This window comes from Dipodomys merriami, unplaced genomic scaffold, assembly GCF_024711535.1.
Source record: "Dipodomys merriami isolate MVZ:Mamm:240054 unplaced genomic scaffold, mDipMer1.0.p SCAF_72, whole genome shotgun sequence".
In the NCBI taxonomy this organism is placed as follows: domain Eukaryota; kingdom Metazoa; phylum Chordata; class Mammalia; order Rodentia; family Heteromyidae; genus Dipodomys; species Dipodomys merriami.
The window spans coordinates 3,940,904-3,957,819 of NW_027206313.1; the positions used below are offsets into that span (position 1 = coordinate 3,940,904).

The 16,916-nt window shown below is 49.5% G+C and overlaps 1 protein-coding gene across 1 annotated transcript in view; it reads left to right on the forward strand.

Annotated features, from left to right (window-relative positions):
* The first annotated feature begins 16,076 nt into the window (after positions 1 to 16,076).
* Positions 16,077 to 16,916, forward strand: part of LOC138818200 (sorting nexin-2) — a 42,888-nt gene continuing 42,048 nt past the window's right edge. The window contains exon 1 of the mRNA XM_070009170.1: positions 16,077 to 16,217. Within this exon, the coding sequence (XP_069865271.1) occupies positions 16,110 to 16,217 (108 nt within the window). The 5' untranslated portion in view covers positions 16,077 to 16,109. The remainder of the gene's footprint in view (positions 16,218 to 16,916) is intronic.

Consider the following 16,916-nt stretch of genomic DNA (forward strand, 5'->3'; position numbering starts at 1 on the left):
ATCCTTGTTTCTTAACTCTGCAGTAAGCCAGCTGCTACGGGTCCTTAGAGAAACAGAGCCCTCCGCTATCATCTCTCCCTACTTCAAGGCCCCGCACCTCTAGCTCCTCTATTAGCTGTGAGTTTGCTAGAGGTGCAAACTCATAGACCCTGCCCATACCTACTAAATCAGACACTATTTTTCTTGGATTCCCAGGTGATTTGTAGACCTAATCCATCAGGAGAACGGCTCAATGATACCTGGGATACCTCAGACTCTAACCCTCCCCTTCCACTTCAAATAACCCCTAGCCAGCTGGGCAGCTGACACCTATAACCCTAGCTACTCCGGAGATCTGAAGACTGAAGACCATTCTTTGACAGTAAACAGATGTTTCAAAATCATATCTAACACTGAATCCTCCATTTTGTTTTCCTACAAACCGTTCCAGGATGATTCACCACGATGACTCAAGATATAATCGGAATCATCCTGGCCAGGCGCCGCCGGTGACTCATGCCTATAATCCTAGCTACTCAGGAGGCTGAGATCTGAGGAGTGTGGTTCAAAGCCAGCCTGGGCAGGAAAGACCAGGAGACTTGTATCTCCAATAAACCACTCAGAAAACTGGAAGTGGTACTGTGGCTCAAGTGGTAGAGCACTTGCCTTGAGCAAAAGAGCTGAGGGACAGCGCCCAGGACCAGGGTTCAAGTCCTATACCTTGCATTCTTCATAACAGTCTTGAACCAATTCCACGGACAGCACCTTGATGATAGTCCAATCCCCACACCATTCTCCCAGCTTCTGAAACTAGGTTTTCTAGATCCTAGGCCCAAAGTCCAGGAGTCCCACGTTAGATCTGGCCACTGGCTCCTCATATGTCAAATAAAGAGGCCCGGTGAAGGGCAGACAAAGGAGACTTACCACATGGCAGCTACAAGAAGCCAGCACTGAAGTAGTCTTCAGAGTACGGACATTGGCTTCAGGTCAAATAGGGAGAACTGAGGGTAGGAGAGAAGTAAGGTCTGCAAAGCCAAAATAGTCCCGATTCTCAGGTGTGGCCAACCATTAGCTCACGCTCAGTCTCGGGAGCTTCTGAAGTTATCACTTTATTACCCGGACAGAACAGGAACAAGACAGTCACAGAGTTTTGGGCTGTTTGCTTTAAGATGATAAGAAGACACAGCTTGTTTAAAGAGCAGTTTGCCTTCCACACAAGATGTTATCTACGTCTTTTCTTTCTTCCTGCAAACAAGGTCATTGTAAAGGGACTGCAGCTGAGAATAGCTCAGATCAAAGGGCACAGATACAAAGTTTGGGGGCTTATAGTTAATTCACAGGACCCCCCCAAGTGTCTTTTAATGTGCCTCATATTTTCACTCTCTCTCCCTTATAGTCAATTCTTCACACAGCAGCTAGAAGCATCCTGCTAAAATGTCAGCTACATGGTTCTCTGCCCCACTCACAATCCTTTAATAGTTCCTCATCTCACAGTGAAAGTCAATGCATTCAATGTCCTTACAATGCCACCTTTCCCCCGCCTTCCCCTCTCTAGACTCACCCGTCTCCTCTCCCCACCTCCTGGCTTCCTTGCGGTGACCTGTAAGAGCCAGGCAACCTCACAGAGACTCAGGCCCCCAAGGTCCTAAACTGTCTCTCCCTCTAATCTCTTGCCAGAACCAGAAGCCAGGAGCCACAAGAACTCATTCCCTGGGCAGATAGAATGTTGGAGAAGGGAATGGAGAGACTGGGTAGTAACATACAGATGCCAGCAAGCTCTTGTGGCCACTAGAAGCAGAAGTAGGCCTCCTACTTTTCTTTTTACTCCCTCCCACCCCCTCTCAGAAATGACATGGTGTGTACAGTATGGTATACATGTATACCCTGGGTGCTAGTGACTTATCTCAGAACAGTTGGGCAGTCAGACACCAGTGGCTCACACTTGTAATCTTAGCTACTCAGGAGGCTGAGATCGAAGGGTTATGGTTGGAAACCAGCCTGGTCAGGAAAGTCTGTGAGACACTTATCTCCAATTAACCACCCCCACCCAACTTTTTAAAAAAACAAACAAAGAAACAAAAGTGGTGTGACTCAAACGGTAGTGTCAGCTTTAAGCAGAAAAGCTAAGGGACAGTGCCCAGGCCCTGATGTCAAGCCTCAGAACTGGCATACACAAACAAAAATATACAACTAAAACGAAAACAAACAAAAAGCAGTTGGGCAGCCGTTGAGGTAACCCATCCCCTCCAGAAGCAGTCAGACAGTTCCCGTGATGGCTGCTGACAAACCCTAAGTCTCAATGGCCTAGGTGACAGTCTCACGGGTGGGATCAGAGGGGAAACAAACTGAAGGACTTCTGAAATACGTTTTGGTAGTTGTATGCTGACCAGAATGTGTGTGTAATCCTCGAAATGGGCAACATGTGTGGGAGACGGGGGTACTGGCTTAGTGGACTCTGAAACAATCCTTGGGAGTCTGAAACAAGAATATGGGAAGTCTGAGACCAGCTCCAGCTACCTAGTAGGGTGTAAATCCCTCTGGGGGCGGGGGAGAAGGGAGGAAGAAGAAGAATTCTGAGGACACTAAATCACTGGAATGTCTGTAGTAAAACACTACGGGGTATGAATTCCTGGGCTGAGTCTCACAGTGTCACACTGATGACTGGCAAACAACTCCTTCAAACAAAGAGGGCTTTAACCCAAGTCTCCAGTCTTCCAGATTTATCTTATTATTTGTTCTATTACTCTTCGAGCCTTATAACTTTCTATGCATGATTTACTCATTCTGCTGAAATGTCGGTCCGTGACAGATTTAGGGGAAGATCAATAAAGGAAGGAAAAAGATGCCTGAGAACTGTGGGGCTTAATTTTGTAAATGTCAAGCTAAGGAAATCAGACAGGGCAACCAGAAACATGGGATACTATCTTAAACCACCAATTAGCATTCCATGGGCCTTTTATTAAATGGATACTTCCTTCAACTAGCTATGTTGCATGCACTCGACAGCCTAGTTACCCAGAAAGTAGTAAAACTAAATGCCTACTCTATTGATTAGCTGCCAAAATATGATAATATTTCACCTTTCTCATAAAATATGTACTAAAAATTTATTAGGCCATTAATATACAAATTTACCTCTCTAGTGGGATGAACTATGAAATTCAAGACAATGTTTCCTTCAGTTTTCTCAAAAGCAGTATTCTAATATAGGACAGAAAAATACAGTGTAAGTAAGTATATACATATAGAAATCTCCATAGGGATTGTTCCTTGTAAGGTCACGTATGTGCTCATTTCTTTTCCTAAGGTTTTCAAATACCATAACTTTCTTTCTGATCTTTTCCAGATCTTGAAATCATTTAACAGACACATGGTGGTCGTGGCTGTGATCCCAGCACTAGGAAGCGGAGGTAGGAGAATCCTGAGTACAAAACCAGGCCAGCCATACAACAAGCCTGTCTAAAAACAAACCAAGAGAAAACAGGGTTCAAAGAAATCCCCCCTTTTTTTCATTTCAAGATTTAACAAGAACAAGAACACTTGATTTGAAATAGAATATGTGGTTTATGCAAATGCTTTAACAGCTTATAAAATTTTATATTAATAAATCTGCTACAGTAGTATAAAATAATTTTAAATTTTATATATAATTTACAGCATACATACATAATTATCCATCTATGATAGAGTTGCCCATAAGCACTTCATTTTATGAATTAAAAATCAGTTTCTTCAGTTGGATGCCAGTGGCTCACATCTCTAATCCTAGCTATTAAGGAGGCTGAGATCTGAGAACGGAGGTTTGAAGTCACCCTGGGCAGAAAAATCCGTGAGATCTTATCTCCAATTAGCCACCAGAAAACCAGACGTGGAGCTGTGTTTCAAAGTGCTAGAGTGCTACTTTGAGTGGAAAAAACTCAAGTCCCACGACTAACAAAAGAAAAACAAAGCAGCAAAACAGGGTTGGATATGTCACTCAGAGTGGCCATGCACCAGTCGGTCTTGCAGACCTGAATTCAATTCCCAATAATCTCTAGTGGTAGGGCAAGGGGGAAGATTTACATTTCCAAGCAGGGCAAGATGATACAAATCTGTCATCCCAACCACCAGGAGGTAGAGGTAGTGGCAAAGACAGGAATTCAGGGCCAGCCTGGTCTACAGAAAAATACCAGACTCAAAGAATCAAATTCCTCAGAGATCAGCAGTAAGGATTTAGTCATCTTAGATGGCTTGCTTCTGGGGAGGACAAACATCTTGATGAGCAAAGGTCTGGATTCAGGCTTTAGTGGCAGCCAGCACACACACACACACACACACAGACACACAGACACAGACACACACACACACACACACACACACACACACACACACACAGCTGAGAAATTTTAGAGAAGAATGTCTAATATTCTGTGGTATACTGCCTCAGAGGCAGTACCTACTAAAGGGAAAGATGAGGCAGTTATTGGACTCAGGACTCTAATCCCAGCACTCAGGAGATGGAGACAGAAAGAAGGCTGTGAGTTCGAGGCTTGCCTGTGTTACTTAGTAAGACCTTGGGGAAGGCCTGGGAATCCCCAGAGAGCAGGGGCTTGGATTAAAGGAGGATGCAGCTGCATGGTTTCTAGGGAAAATATTCAAGAGAAATGATGACAGGTTACTTTCTAACTCTGTTCCAGAGAAGACCAAGCCATCATACATACATCATACATACAGTATGTGGTTAGCTACTCAGCACCGTAGCACCCAGAAAAGATCCTCTTTTTAGCTGATTTCAGCTATTGAGAGAGGAAGTGGCACAGCTGTTTCTCTAGCACCAAGTTCTCTTGGATTCGGTATGCGATCATTTCAAAGCAAGCAGAATAGTTTGCTAATATTTCATCAACGGTGTTTACCTTAACGTTTGGTTTTTCTTTACAGACTTAAAAATAATATTCCAGGGACTTGGGAAGGTGTCTCAGTGGTAGAGTGCTTGCCTTGCATGCATGAGGCCCTGGATTCAATTCCTTAGTACCACATAAAAAAGGGGGAAAAAGCCAGAAGTGGCACTGTGGCTCAAGTGGTAGAGTGCTAGCCTTGAGCTGAACAGCTGAAGGACAGCACTCAGGCCCAGAGTTCAGGCCCATGACTGACAAATAATAATAATAATAATAATAATAATAATAATAATAATAATAATAATATTCCATGTGGAACTAGGCCACGTACCAGTCGCTCATGCCTATAATCCTAGCTACTCAGGAAGCTGAGATCTGAGGACCACAGTTCAAGGCCAGCTCTAGAAGATCAATCTGAGAGATACTTATCTCCAAGTAACCAGAGAAATGCTGGACTAGAAGCATGATTCAAGTGGTAGAGCCCCAGACTTGAGCAAAAATGCCAAGTGAGAGTAATAAGGCCCAGAGTTCAAGCCCCAGTACCAGCACAAAATAATAATGATAATAATAATAATGGAGGAGGAGGAAAAGCAGCAGCAGCAGCAGCAGCAGCAGCAGCAGCAGCAGCAGCAGCAGCTGAAGGAGGAGGAGGAGGAGGAGGAGAAAGAGGAGGAGGAGGAGAAGAAGATTGTATTATGTGGCTTCAAAAAATCTGATATTTGATAAAGTCAAATTACTATATGAAAGAAAAAATAAATGGGAAGTAAAGTGGTTTCTTGCCATTATAAACTTTTAGCTTGGCACCGGTGGTTCAGGCCTGTAATCCTAGCTACTCATGTGGTTGAGATCTGAGGATTGCAATTCAAAGCCAGCTAGGGAAGTCCTCATGAGACTCTTATTTCTTTTTTTTTTTTTCCAATTTTTTTATTGTGATTAAGTGGTTACATAATTTCCCAAATTTCACAGTGTTGTGGGATAGTGATGCTTAGTTAAAGTCACATACACACATTCTCTTTCCTGGAGCAAATTGTCTATCACAATCTATAACATTTATGAGTTCTATGAGCTTTGCGATACAGTTATTTCTTCTACATTGGGTGGTATGTACATTTCTTTTGTTTTGCATTGCATCAGCTGTTCCCTCTTTCCCACTTATTCCCTCCCTCCCATCGCTGCCATTGAGTTGCTTAGCTCATTTTGGTCAATGTCTAGTGCAGCTGATGGGTCCGGCTGGTGTATGTTTTTCCCTGATTCCCTCTAGTTCTGTGTCATCTACCTGGTTCCCCTCTGGTGTACCCATTGATACCATACATGTGATCAGCAGCATGGGGTTATTTAGTAGTGATTTGACCAGATGAGTGGAAGTCCTTTGTTTCTTAAGTCCTGTTAATTTTGTCGTATCACCTAACATTTTGGATTTAACATCCACTTATCAGGGAGACCATGTACCGTTTGTCTCTTTGCTCTTGGCTTACCTCGCTCAACATGATTCCTTCTAGCTCCATCCATTTCCCTGCAAATGCCATTATTTTGTCATTTCTAATGGCTGCATAATATTCCATTGTGTATAGATACCACAATTTTTGGATCCATTCATCTGTGGTGGGACATCTGGGCTGTTTCCATATCCTGGCTATTGTGAACAGTGCTGCAATAAACATGGAGGTGCATATGTCCTTGTATACTGGTTCCTGTTGTTCAGGGTAGATGCCTAGAAGTGGTATGACTGGGTCATAAGGGAGGTCAATATTTAGCTTTCTGAGGACCCTCCAGACTGCTTTCCAAAGTGGTTGTATAAGTGTACATTCCCACCAGCAGTGTAATAGGGTTCCTCTTTCTCCGCATCCCCTCCATCATTTGTCGTTGGCTGACTTGAGGATGTCGGACATTCTGACTGGGGTAAGGTGGTATCTCAGGGTTGTCTTTATTTGCATTTCCTTCACAACCAGGAATGGTGAACATTTCCTCATTTGTTTCTTTGCCATTTTTATTTCTTCTTCTGAGAAGTCTCTCTTTAGTTTCCTTGCCCATTTAGTAATTTGTTAGGTTTGGGAGGGATTAGATTCTTCAGTTCCCTGTATATGATGAATATTAACCCCTTGTCTGATATATTGCTGGTAAATATTTTTTCCCAATTAGTTGGTTGTCTTTCTAGCTTGGTTGCGATAGCTTTAGCTGTGCAGCTTTTTATTTTAAGGTAGTCCCATTCGTCGAGTCTCTCTCCAATTTGTTGTGACCCTGGGACTCTTTTCAGGAAGTTCCTGCCTGTGCCTATAAGTTCAAGTGTCTCTCTTACTCTGTCCTGCAGTAGTTTCAGAGATTCAGGTTTAATGTTAAGGTCTTTAATCCATTTTGAGTTGATGTTGGTGCATGGTGATAGGCTGGGATCCACTTTTAGTCTTCTGCATGTGACCGCCCAGTTTTCCCAGCACCAGTGGTTGAAGAGGCTGTGTTTCTTCCATTGTATGTCTTTGGCTCCTTTGTCAAATAGAGACTCTTATTTCTAATTAACCACTCAAAAATAACCCAGAGCTGGGCGCTGGTGGCTCATACCTGTAATCCTAGCTACTCAGGAGGCCAATATCTGAGGATCATGGTTCAAAGCCACCCTGGGCAGGAAAGTCCATGAGACTCTTATCTCCCTCCAATAAACAGCTCAGTAAACTGGAAGTGGTATTGTGGTTCAAGTGGTAGAGCACTCACCTTGAGCTGAAGAGCTGAAGTACAGCACCCAAGCCCAAAGTTCAAGCCCCATGACACACACACACACACACACACACACACACACACACACCCATAAGTAGAGCTGTGGCTCAAAGTGGGACAGCACCCAGGCCCTTAGTTCAGGCCCCACAACCAACCAAGAAACTTTTTGCTTTAGATCCCAGGTGCAATGGCCTATGCCTGTAATCCTAGCTACTTAGAAGGCTGAGATCTGAGGATTGCAGTGAAAAAACAACCCAGGCAGGAAATCTGTATGACTCTTCTTCAATTAACCACTAAAATCCAGAAGTGAAGCTGTGACAGACACCAGCAGTGAGCAAAAAAGCTGTGACAGCACCCAGGCCTATGAGCCCCAGTACCTGCACAAGAGGGACAGAGGCTTTGTTTCCCACTGTTAATGCAAATCCATTAGCCCTTTACCTAAACCAGATTATTTCATCTTGGCACTTGGAGCTCACAAGTTATATAAACAAGTTCTTTGGAAAGTGTTACTACCCTAATTCTGTTCTCCCTGGTGCTCGCATGCTTTGTAAGAAGGCCCTGCCTTCTGGGAACAGTTTCCCTCCATCCACTAAGGTCCGATCTGCTCGTCCCCAGCTTGTATCCTCTCACCCAGGAAGGCCTCTACTGTCCTGTAGCCTAGCCAGTGAGGGCAGACTGCTCTGAGACGATGATGATATGTGAATGGCAGCTAGAAACACTTCCACTTAACCTCAGTCAACACGCAAATTTACCACAGCTTAGACTCTAGTGACATTGCGTAGCTTGCTCTACAGACTGATTCCTGCTGTTGACAAACTTGACGGTCCACTGGGTCTGTGTGGACCTTCCCAGCGGCTTTGGGGAGAGGGGAGAGGGGTGAGCAATTGCATGAATTTCTGCCTGGGAGACAAGGGAAGTTCATGCAAGATCGAGCAGAACTCTGGTAATAAGCATGCTTCATTCTTTTGTCAAGGAGCACAGCATCACTGCCCACCGCTCAGAGAAGTCTTTCCCCCCAAGCAGAGACACTGGCACTGCGAACGCCGGAGACAGGCCTTTTCTGGCAAGCTAAAGATTCATTTTGAGATTGTATCCCAACCCCAAGTACAAGTCATTTTATTATTTTTTTAACATAAGGGTAAGAACCAGTTTTCTATATATAAACATTTTGAGTTTTTTCCCTATTTTTAGGTAATTGTGAAGCCCATGTGAAACTAAGTGAGTTAATAGAGTATTAAGGGTTGATTGTGGCTCCCTTTCACCTTTCAGATGACTGCTGACATGCTAACCCTCCGTTTCTAGGAGTGTGGCATTACTTGAAAATAGTTTGCACCTGCACACTCTTGTAGCTTTAGTCACAGCAGCAAGCCATTGACCCAACTCAGATGCTCTACAGTCCACAGCTGATGGATGTATCAAGGACACGAGGGACATTTACACACACACACACACACACACACACACACACACACACACACACACACACAGAGCCATGTGTATGCAGCCATACATCTGGAAAATTAAGCCAAGCTTCAGACAAACTTTCATGTTCTTTTTATTTTTTTTGTCAGTCATGGGGTTTGAACTCTGGGCCTGAGCACTGTCCCTCAGCTCTTCAGTTCAAGACAAGCACTCTACCACCTGAGCCACAGTGCCACATCTGGTTTTCTGGTGATTAATTAGAGATAAGAGTCTAACGGACTTTCCTGCCTGGGCTGGCTTTGAACTGTGATCCTCAGATCTCAGCCTCCTTAGTAGCTAGGATGACAGGCATGAATCACCAGCACCCGGCTTCATGTTCTCTCTTATATGTGGATATTAGACCTAAAATGCAAACATATATATAAATATATCCGGGATCATATACACAAATGTAAATATACTATGTATGATACATTTATATATTTGCATATTATGTATTATATCATATCTTTTATATGTTATATATTATAGTATAAATATTGTATGTCATATATAATATATATAATAATTAAAACATGGTATTTGGTTATTCTTAGGTGTGAGGTACCAGACTGAAATCCTTTTGAACAATTTTCAGAGGCAGTATAACAAAAGGAAATGAGAAAGTTGGAACCGGTCTTGACTGGTGGGGGTATTAGTCGGAGAGGGGTGGGCCAGTGAAGGAGGAAAAGGCTGAATACACATGTGAAAATGGAACAAGGGAACTTAATGACACTGCTTGGGGGAATTGGGATGGGATTGGAATGAGAAGGATGGAAAGGGCGATTCTAACCAAGATACACTGTAGCCATAAACAGATATGTTAAATATAGTGCCCTTGTACAGCCAACTGATGCTAGCATTACAGCCTTGAACCACTGGTGCCAGCATGGATTTTTTTTTTTTTTGGTCAATCATGGGGTTTGAACTCTGGGCCTGGGCACTGTCCCTCAGTTCTTCAGCTCAAGGCTAGTGCTCTACCACTTGGGCCACAGTGCCACTTCCAGTTTTCTGGTGAATCTTACAGGCTTTCCTGCCTGGGCTGGCTTTAAACTGGGTTCCTCAGATCTCAGCCTCCTGAGTAGCTAGGATTACAGGCGTGAGCCACCAGCACCCGGCAGCATGGGTTATTTTGTGATTATCCTGTCTTCCCCAGTCTCCCAAGAACTTGGATCACAGGCATGTACCACCATACCTAGTAAAGAGTTTTGACAGCCAGAAATGTAGAAATCATCAAAAATAGGGGCTGGGAAGGTAGCTCAGTGGTAGAGTGCTTGCTTCGCATGCATGAGGCCCTGGGTTCGATTCCTCAACACCACATAAGCAGAAAAAGCAGAAAGTGGCACTGTGGCTCAAGTGGTAGGGCAGTAGCCTTGAGCTGAAGAGCTGAGGGACAGTGCCCAGGCCCAGAGTTCAGGCCCCACGACCAACAAAAATAAATAATAATTGCATCTCCATATTGTTCACTTAAAATGATATGTTAGGCACACACACAGGCTATAATATGTAAAATTTAGGGCTCTTGCCCTCAAGACATTTACCATGTGAATTCATGCTGTGAAGACAGACAGAAGTATAGAAACTGGAAGAGGAACTGAGGACAGAGCTCTGTGTTCAATCCCCTGTGTTAGAGAATCAGCTGAATGAGCTGAAGGCTGGCCCAGCGAGGGCTGGGAGAGGAAATGATAGTGGAGGTAGGAGGGGGGATAGCCAGAAGACTGACAGAAAGGCTGGACAAGTACTACTGTGCACAGCGCAAGACCTAGATAAGAAGGTTAGAGGAAGTTAATGTGTATCCATCTAAGTCACAAGACCCGAGGCTTACACACAGGCAAGAACACGAATTTTGAAAGAGCCCAAAGATCAAGTTACTAGGGTAATCCTAGCTACTCACTACCTCATTAAGTCATGAAACCAATTAAGTGTTAGGGGTACAACTAGGACTGATGAAGACAGCTATCTTCCAAAGGATGCATGATGGAACAAAAAAGACTAATATATACCTTCTATCCTCCCCAAAATAGTGATGACTTTCATCTTCTCCATTGCTGAAGACGACAACTTCACCTAGGCAATTCTCCCGGGAAAAGTAATGGCATGAAACACAGCTATTCCGTGTTTGTGTTAGGCATATTCTCACCTAATCCTTCTGTCCTCTACCTACCAACATCCTAACTGGCAGGATGAGAGTCTGCACAGCTTCATAATTTCCAGGGGCCGCCATAAAACGAAAACACAGGCCAGGTGCTAATGATTCACACCTGCGATCCTAGCTACTCAAGAAGCTGCCATCTTGAGGATTGTGGTTTAAAGCTAGCCTGGACAGGCAAGTCCATGAGAACCTTATCTCCAATTAACCAGCAAAAGCCAAAAGTGGAGCTGTGGTTCCAAGCAGTCAATCATTAGACTTGAATGAAACAGTAAAGCAAGAACATAAGGCCCTAAATTCAAGCCCAAGTCCTGGGAACAAATTAAAATTGAGGCTATGTGAAATCATTAACTTCATATTGGAGACAGCAGAGCATTAAACCAAGTATGGAGGGCTTCTGCCGGTGGCTCCCTGGGTGGCTGGGGGGGGGGGGGGAGGAGGTCTTAAGCCTGTGAAGCCAGCGTGGCTAGCAACAGATCTCTGGGCACTCACTTCTGGGCAGGCAGGGGGAAGGGAGGAAAGGTAATTTCCAGGTAGTCACATTCTTGTTTTCAGAGACAGTTGGCCAGGGGAGAAAAGAGGCCCAGGGATGAGAAGGGAAAGGCTGAGTTTTCCTGTTGGTTTATTCTTTCAAGTGTGGAAGTGCTCTTCATGACCCCCTTAGAACATTGAAGAAATTTAGAGGAAGCAACACTTCTAATGAAAGGATGTAGCCGGGCGCTGGTGGCTCACGCCTGTAATCCTAGCTACTCAGGAGGCTGAGATCTGAGGATCACGGTTCAAAGCCAGCCCGGGCAAGAAAGACCATGAGACTCCTATCTCCAATAAACCACCAGAAAACCGGAAGTGGCGCTGTAGCTCAAGTGGTAGAGCGCTCGCCTTGAGCTGAAGAGCTGAGGGACAGCACCCAGGCCCAGAGTTCAAGCCTCACGACTGACCAAAAAAAAATGAAACGACTGACCAAAAAAAAAAAAAAAAAAATGAAAGGATGTAATCTGCAGGACTCTGTAACCATCAGTTACATGGTACCAGCCATTGGTACTAGCCATTAGCAAGAGCCGATTAAGGCTTGGTGAGCATTTTTCGCCTAATGATAGCTTATCTGTACTTATGATGGCCTGATTTCTACCTCTCTTTTCCTCTTTTTTAACAAATGGAAAAACACTTCATTACCTGCCCATAAGAGGTTTAAACATTTTCACTTAATCATAATCACTCATTTAAGCAAGCAAATGATTATTTTCCCAATATAATGGCAGAGAAGATCATAATGAGTTCAAAGCCCCTGTCCTGTGTGTCAGCTCACTCACCAGGATCTGGTTAAAAGATAAGGTCTCAAAAAAAAAAAAAAAAAAAAAAAAAAAAAAAAAGAACCTTGGGGAAGGGAGGGAGGGAGGGGATGGTAGGGGGAAAACAATGGAGGGGGTAACAATGTTCAAGAGGAAGTGGAAGTGTACTCATTACCTCACTCATGTAGCTGTAACCCTCTGTATAGTATCTCTACAATAAAAAAAATTAAAAAAAAAAAAAAAAAAAAAAAAAAAAAAGATAAGGTCTCTCTAGCTTCCCTGACCTGTTTGATTTCCCTTACTGCCCACTTACTTTGCCATCCACGCCTGACCTCATCTTTGCCCTTAAATCAGCAAATTCTTCACAGAAACTTCCCCAAAACTTCCTGAGTAATGTGTCATATTCCCTTTCCTCCCCCTCCTCTCCCACTTCCCTGCGCCTCTTATTTCTATATTGCTTAAACTGGGAACCCAAGGGCTCCCTGTGTGTCTCGTGTTCAGACTTACAGGGGTGTGTCACACACAGCCATGTGTCACTCCCCCAACACGACATCGTGTTTTGAGTGCCAACTGTCATTCTTATCCCATCACTTTTAATGGCTTGGGGGGAAAATTCCTCCTTTGAGAGATCCCTCCTTCTTGAGCACAAAAGCTCAGGGACAGTGTCCAGGCTCTCAGCTCAAGCTCTAGGACAGGGACAGCACACATACACATTCTTTAGTCCATTTGTCCCTTCATCATGACCATCCTAAAAACTACCTAAACTTGATTTGATCCAATTATCTACCAAGAAATGTCATTTCTAGGGAGGGGAGAGCAATAGGGCCTTATAGCCCTACTTAATGCTTTTTTTTTTTGGCTGGTGTGGGGCTTGCACTCTGGGCTTGGGCGCTGTCCCTGCGCTCTTCATTTCAAGGTGAGCCTCTACTGTTTGAGTCACAGCACCATTTCCAGTTTTCTAGAGGTTTATTGGAGATAAGAGTCTCACAGACTTTCCTGCCTGGGCTGGCTTTGAACCACGATCCTCAGAGATTACAGGCGTGAGCCACAGGCACCCGGCCTTAATGAAGCTTTCACACTAGCCCTGGTCCTCCTGAGGTTGGAAGATGAACCATAAATCCTTTAGTTTGATTGATGGATTGGCTGTTAGACAGAGCCGCTCTCTGTAGCCCAGGCTGGTCACCAATGTGAGCCTCCAGCCTCAGCTCCCAAGTGCTAGGATTACAGAGGTGCACCGGAAGCTCCCAATCCACTTTTCCTGTGCAACCCAACTATAAGCAGCAGAACCTATGCTTCCACTAATTTACATGCCACCAAGGAAGGTAAATGGGGCTCACCTGCAATCCTCCATCCTTGGGGAGTGAGATCTGAAGTAGTCAGGGTAAGAGTTTGTGAGATTCATCTCCAATGAACCCCCAGAAAGCCTGAGGTGTTGCTGGAGCTCAAGAAACAAAGGAAGGGGGCTGGGAAGGTGACTCAGTGGTAGAGCGCTTGCCTTGCATGCATGAGGCCCTGGGTTCGATTCCTCAGCACCACATAAGCAGAAAAAGCCGGAAGTGGTGCTGTGGCTCAAGTGGTAGAGTGCTAGCCTTGAGCTGAAGAGCTGAGGGACAGCGCCCAGGCCCAGAGTTCAGGTCCCAAGACCGGACCCCCCCTCCCCACAAAAAAAGAAAAAGAAACAAAGGAGCTCAGGGGCAACGCCCAGGCCCTGCGTTTAAGCTCCAAGATGGACAGACAGACACAGACAGACACAGACCAGAGTAGGAAGAGGTGGAAATCAGGAATAAAAAGAAGAACCGCCTGAGGACAAGCTGGCCATTCCCGACAAACTGAGCAGGAGCCGGGGCTTCCTGTCATTGTCTTTCTTTCCCTTCTCCCCCCTCCACCTCCCCTCCTCTCTCGGGCCTCGAAGCCCGCATCGCAGCGTGCTCCCCTCCGCCTCGGACCGTGCTCCCCTCCGCCTCGGACCGTGCTCCCCTCCCCCCCATCGTGCTCCCCTCCCCCCCATCGTGCTCCCCTCCGCCTCGGGGCCGTGCTCCCCTCCGCCTCCGGGCCGTGCTCCCCTCCCCTCCGCCTCCGGATCGTGCTCCCCTCCGCCTCGGGGCCGTGCTCCCCTCCCCCCCATCGTGCTCCCCTCCCCCCCATCGTGCTCCCCTCCGCCTCCGGATCGTGCTCCCCTCCGCCTCGGGCCGTGCTCCCCTCCGCCTCCGGATCGTGCTCCCCTCCGCCTCGGACCGTGCTCCCCTCCGCCTCCGGATCGTGCTCCCCTCCGCCTCCGGACCGTGCTCCCCTCCGCCTCCGGATCGTGCTCCCCTCCCCTCCGCCTCCGGACCGTGCTCCCCTCCGCCTCGGACCGTGCTCCCCTCCGCCTCGGACCGTGCTCCCCTCCCCTCCGCCTCGGGGCCGTGCTCCCCTCCGCCTCCGGATCGTGCTCCCCTCCGCCTCGGGGCCGTGCTCCCCTCCGCCTCCGGGCCGTGCTCCCCTCCCCTCCGCCTCCGGATCGTGCTCCCCTCCGCCTCGGGGCCGTGCTCCCCTCCGCCTCGGGGCCGTGCTCCCCTCCGCCTCGGGGCCGTGCTCCCCTCCGCCTCGGGGCCGTGCTCCCCTCCCCCCCATCGTGCTCCCCTCCGCCTCGGGGCCGTGCTCCCCTCCCCTCCGGATCGTGCTCCCCTCCGCCTCGGGCCGTGCTCCCCTCCGCCTCGGGGCCGTGCTCCCCTCCGCCTCCGGATCGTGCTCCCCTCCGCCTCGGGGCCGTGCTCCCCTCCGCCTCGGGCCGTGCTCCCCTCCGCCTCCGGGCCGTCCTCCCCTCCCCCCCATCGTGCTCCCCTCCCCCCCATCGTGCTCCCCTCCGCCTCGGGCCGTGCTCCCCTCCCCCCCATCGTGCTCCCCTCCGCCTCGGGCCGTGCTCCCCTCCCCCCCATCGTGCTCCCCTCCGCACAGGCCGCAGGAAGTGAGGAGAACCGGGTCTTCCCCCGGTCCACACCCCCCAGCGGGGCGCCCCCTCCCACCCAGGCCCAGCCCGCCCCCCCCCACGGGCGGTCCCAGCCAGGCGTCCGTGGCTCACGCCTGTAGTCCTGGCTACTCAGGACGAGGATCGCGGTTCGAAACCAGCCGGGGCAGGAAAGCCAACTAACCACCGAGAGCTGGCCACGGAGCTGTGGCTCGAGCGGTAGCGCGCCAGCCGTGCGGCCTGGGAGGGACAACGGCCGCGCCTCAGTACCGGCCGGCGGAGTCCAGCGGCCCGGGGCCGAGGAGAACGTGCGGGGTAACTACACGTCGGGTCGGCCCGCGGGCGCGAACCCGACACTGACCCCGACGCGGGGCGGGGCGGCGCGCGCCGTCACGAGGCCGGGGGCGGAGCCGCACGGGGGCGGGGCCGAGAGGGGCGCGCCGTCACGAGGCCGGGGGCGGAGCCGCACGGGGGCGGGGCCGGGCGGTGCGCGCTGTCACGAGTCGGGGCCGCACAGGGGCGGGGCCGGGCGTCGCACGCCGTCACGAGGCCGGGCGGGAGGGGGGGGTAGGGACGGGCCCTCACGGGGGCGTGGCTGCTGGGGAGGCGGGGCAGCCGGCGGGTCGCGCGCGCCCGCCGGGCCGTGCGTGCTCACGTGACAGGTCCGCGAGGCCCAGTTCGCGCCGCGGTCGGGGCGAGCGAAGATGGCGGCCGAGAGGGAACCTCCTCCGCTGGGAGACGGAAAGCCTACGGACTTTGAGGAGCTGGAAGACGGGGAGGACCTGTTCACCAGCACGGTGTCCACGCTGGAGGTGAGGCCGCGGCGCGGTGGGTGTCGGGCCGCGCTGCCGCGCGCGTCGCCCCCCCCCCCGCCCCGACGAGCCGCCGCCGTGCCGCGGTGTGCAGGGCCGGGTCGCGGTGACACCTGTGACGCGGGCCGCGCCTCCGGGGCCTGTCAGCGGCGCCTGTCAGCGGCCGGGCCTCGGCCCACGGCGGCCCACGGGCCTGGGGCCGCGCGCCGTCCCCGCTCGCCGGGCCCGGGTCGATCGCGCCCCCTCCCAGGCCGGGCGGGGCGGCTCGGGCTCCGGGCCCGGCCCCGGCTCGGGCTCCTCCGGCCCTCGGGGCGCGCTTCCCGCGGGAGGCGGGGCGGTGTGCCTGCGGGGAGCGCGGGAGCGGCGGCCCGAGGCCCGGGGGCCGCGGGGGGCGTTGCGTGCGCGGTCCGCAGACTCGGCCCTGGGAGGACTGTTTGTCCCGATTCGGACCTGAGACCGACGGGTCCACCGACCGGGTCGGGTCCGTCGGTTTCCCGTGCTGGGCTTTTCAGAGGCCGGGTAGTTCGGAAAGGTGAGCTCAGGGTGGGGGGAGTCGTGCGGGGAAACCGGTTTCGTGCGAGTTTTCCCCCTCCTGAGTTGCCCCCGGGGGAAACAGAAACCGATCTTCACTCCCTTTCCTCCCTTCTCGCTTGATCAGCGATCTCTGAAGCTGAGGGTTCCTGTTTTTGTCAAAGGAGA